The sequence below is a fragment of the Cebus imitator genome, unplaced genomic scaffold (assembly GCF_001604975.1).
Source record: "Cebus imitator isolate Cc_AM_T3 unplaced genomic scaffold, Cebus_imitator-1.0 Scaffold0, whole genome shotgun sequence".
In the NCBI taxonomy this organism is placed as follows: domain Eukaryota; kingdom Metazoa; phylum Chordata; class Mammalia; order Primates; family Cebidae; genus Cebus; species Cebus imitator.
This window is the reverse complement of record NW_016107315.1, coordinates 4810028-4811796: the sequence shown is the minus strand read 5'-3', so window position 1 is coordinate 4811796 and position 1769 is coordinate 4810028. Positions and strand designations below refer to the sequence as shown.

General features: G+C 44.1%; 1 protein-coding gene across 3 annotated transcripts in view; it reads right to left on the bottom strand.

Annotated features, from left to right (window-relative positions):
• Window positions 1–1769, bottom strand: part of USP4 (ubiquitin specific peptidase 4) — a 65124-nt gene that overhangs the window by 59003 nt on the left and 4352 nt on the right. For all 3 annotated transcript variants that reach the window (XM_017505976.2, XM_017505798.2, XM_037743597.1), the window contains exon 2: window positions 978–1108. In XM_017505976.2, the coding sequence (XP_017361465.1) occupies window positions 978–1108 (131 nt within the window). The remainder of the gene's footprint in view (window positions 1–977; window positions 1109–1769) is intronic.

The window sequence follows — 1769 nt, the reverse complement described above, 5'->3', positions numbered from 1 at the left end:
GGGTTTCACCATGTTGACCAGGATGGTCTCGATCTCTTGATCTTGTGATCCACCCGCCTCGGCCTCCCAAAGTGCTGGGATTACAGGCTTGAGCCACTGCGCCCGGCCTCTTTTTTTTTTCTTTGAGAAGTCTCACTCTGTTGCCCAAGCTGGAGTGCAGTGGCACGATCTCGGCTCACTGAAACCTCCACCGCCCAGGTTCAAGCAATTCTCCTGCCTCAGCCTCCCACATAGCTGAAACTACGGGCACACACCACCATGCCAAGCTAATTTTTGTATTTTTAGCAGAGACGGTGGTTTCACTATGTTGGCCAAGCTGGTCTTGAACTCCTGACCTTGTAATCTGCCCGCCTCGGCCTCCCAAAGTGCTGGGATTACTGGTGTGAGCCACTGCACCCAGACTAATTTTTGTAGTTTTTAGGAGATGGGGTTTCACCATCTTGGTCAGGCTGGTCTTGAACTCCTGATCTCATGATCCACCCACCTTGGCCTCCCAAAGTGCTGAGATTATAGGCATGAGCCACTGCACCTGGACTGATCAAAAACTCTTAAGTATACATGGTAAAGCAGTATCATAAATGTTTTTTAAGATAAATAGGAAGCTAAAAACCACAGTGCAGAAAGAAAGAAAAAAAAAAACAAGATAAATAAGAAGCAGGACATTAACTACATGTCCATATGCCCTTAGTGAACTTTCTCACATAGAATCTTCCAGACAGTGATCTTACAGGACTGCTGGGCATACTCCAAGCCACTGGGCAGCTCTGATGTTTAGAGGTCACTCACTACAACATCCTGGGTGAGCAACTTCGCTCACAACCACAATTTCCTAAAGAGAACCAGAAACAAGGCCTCAAGCACCACTATTTCAACCACTCAGGTATATTCATTTTCCTAGGAAACAAACACTAGTCAGTGTCCAACAGAAAGCACCTGCAGACAGTGACGAGCAGGTGGGACGATTCACATTAACTCACTGTTCTGACGATGGGCTGCTGGCCTTCTACACAGCCATACCAGTTTAGTAATTTATTCCAGGCCTCGGTGGGGACCAATACATAGTCCAATTCATCAATTAAGTGTTCTTTCAAGGTCTGACTCTCAGGATCTGAAAAAGAAAAAGAGCATGTAAGTCACTGCTCTTTACCCCAGAAATGATGGTTTTACATGATTTTTGTGTATTTTTCAAAAAGAAGAAAATTATTTACAGAAATAGGTATGAAATTCCGAAATTCTGCTACCGGTCATTATACAGAGCAGACATTTGTCTTTATTCATGTTTTCTGAACATTTTATGAGGAACTTGTATTTCTTCTATAATTGGACGGAGAGAAGAGGATAAAAAAAAGAAAAACTCTTCAAGACCAAGATAATGGTCAAAAAAATAAAAGAAAAAAAAGAAAAACTCCAGGCCAGGCACAGTGGCTCACACCGGTAATAGCAGAACTTTGGGAGGCTAAGGTAGACAGATCACAAAGTAAAAAAATCAAGACCGGTCGTGTGTGGTGGCTCACGCTTGTAATCCCAGCACTTTGAGAGGCCAAGGTGGGTGAATCACCTGAGATCAGGAGTTCGAGACCAGCCTGACCAACATGGAGAAACCCTGTCTCTATTTAGAAAAAAAGAAAGAAAAGAAAATCAAGATCATCCTGGCCAACATGGTGAAACCCCACCTTTATTAAAAATAAAAAAATTATGGCCGGGCGCGGTGGCTCAAGCCTGTAATCCCAGCACTTTGGGAGGCCGAGGCAGGTGGATCACGAGGTCAA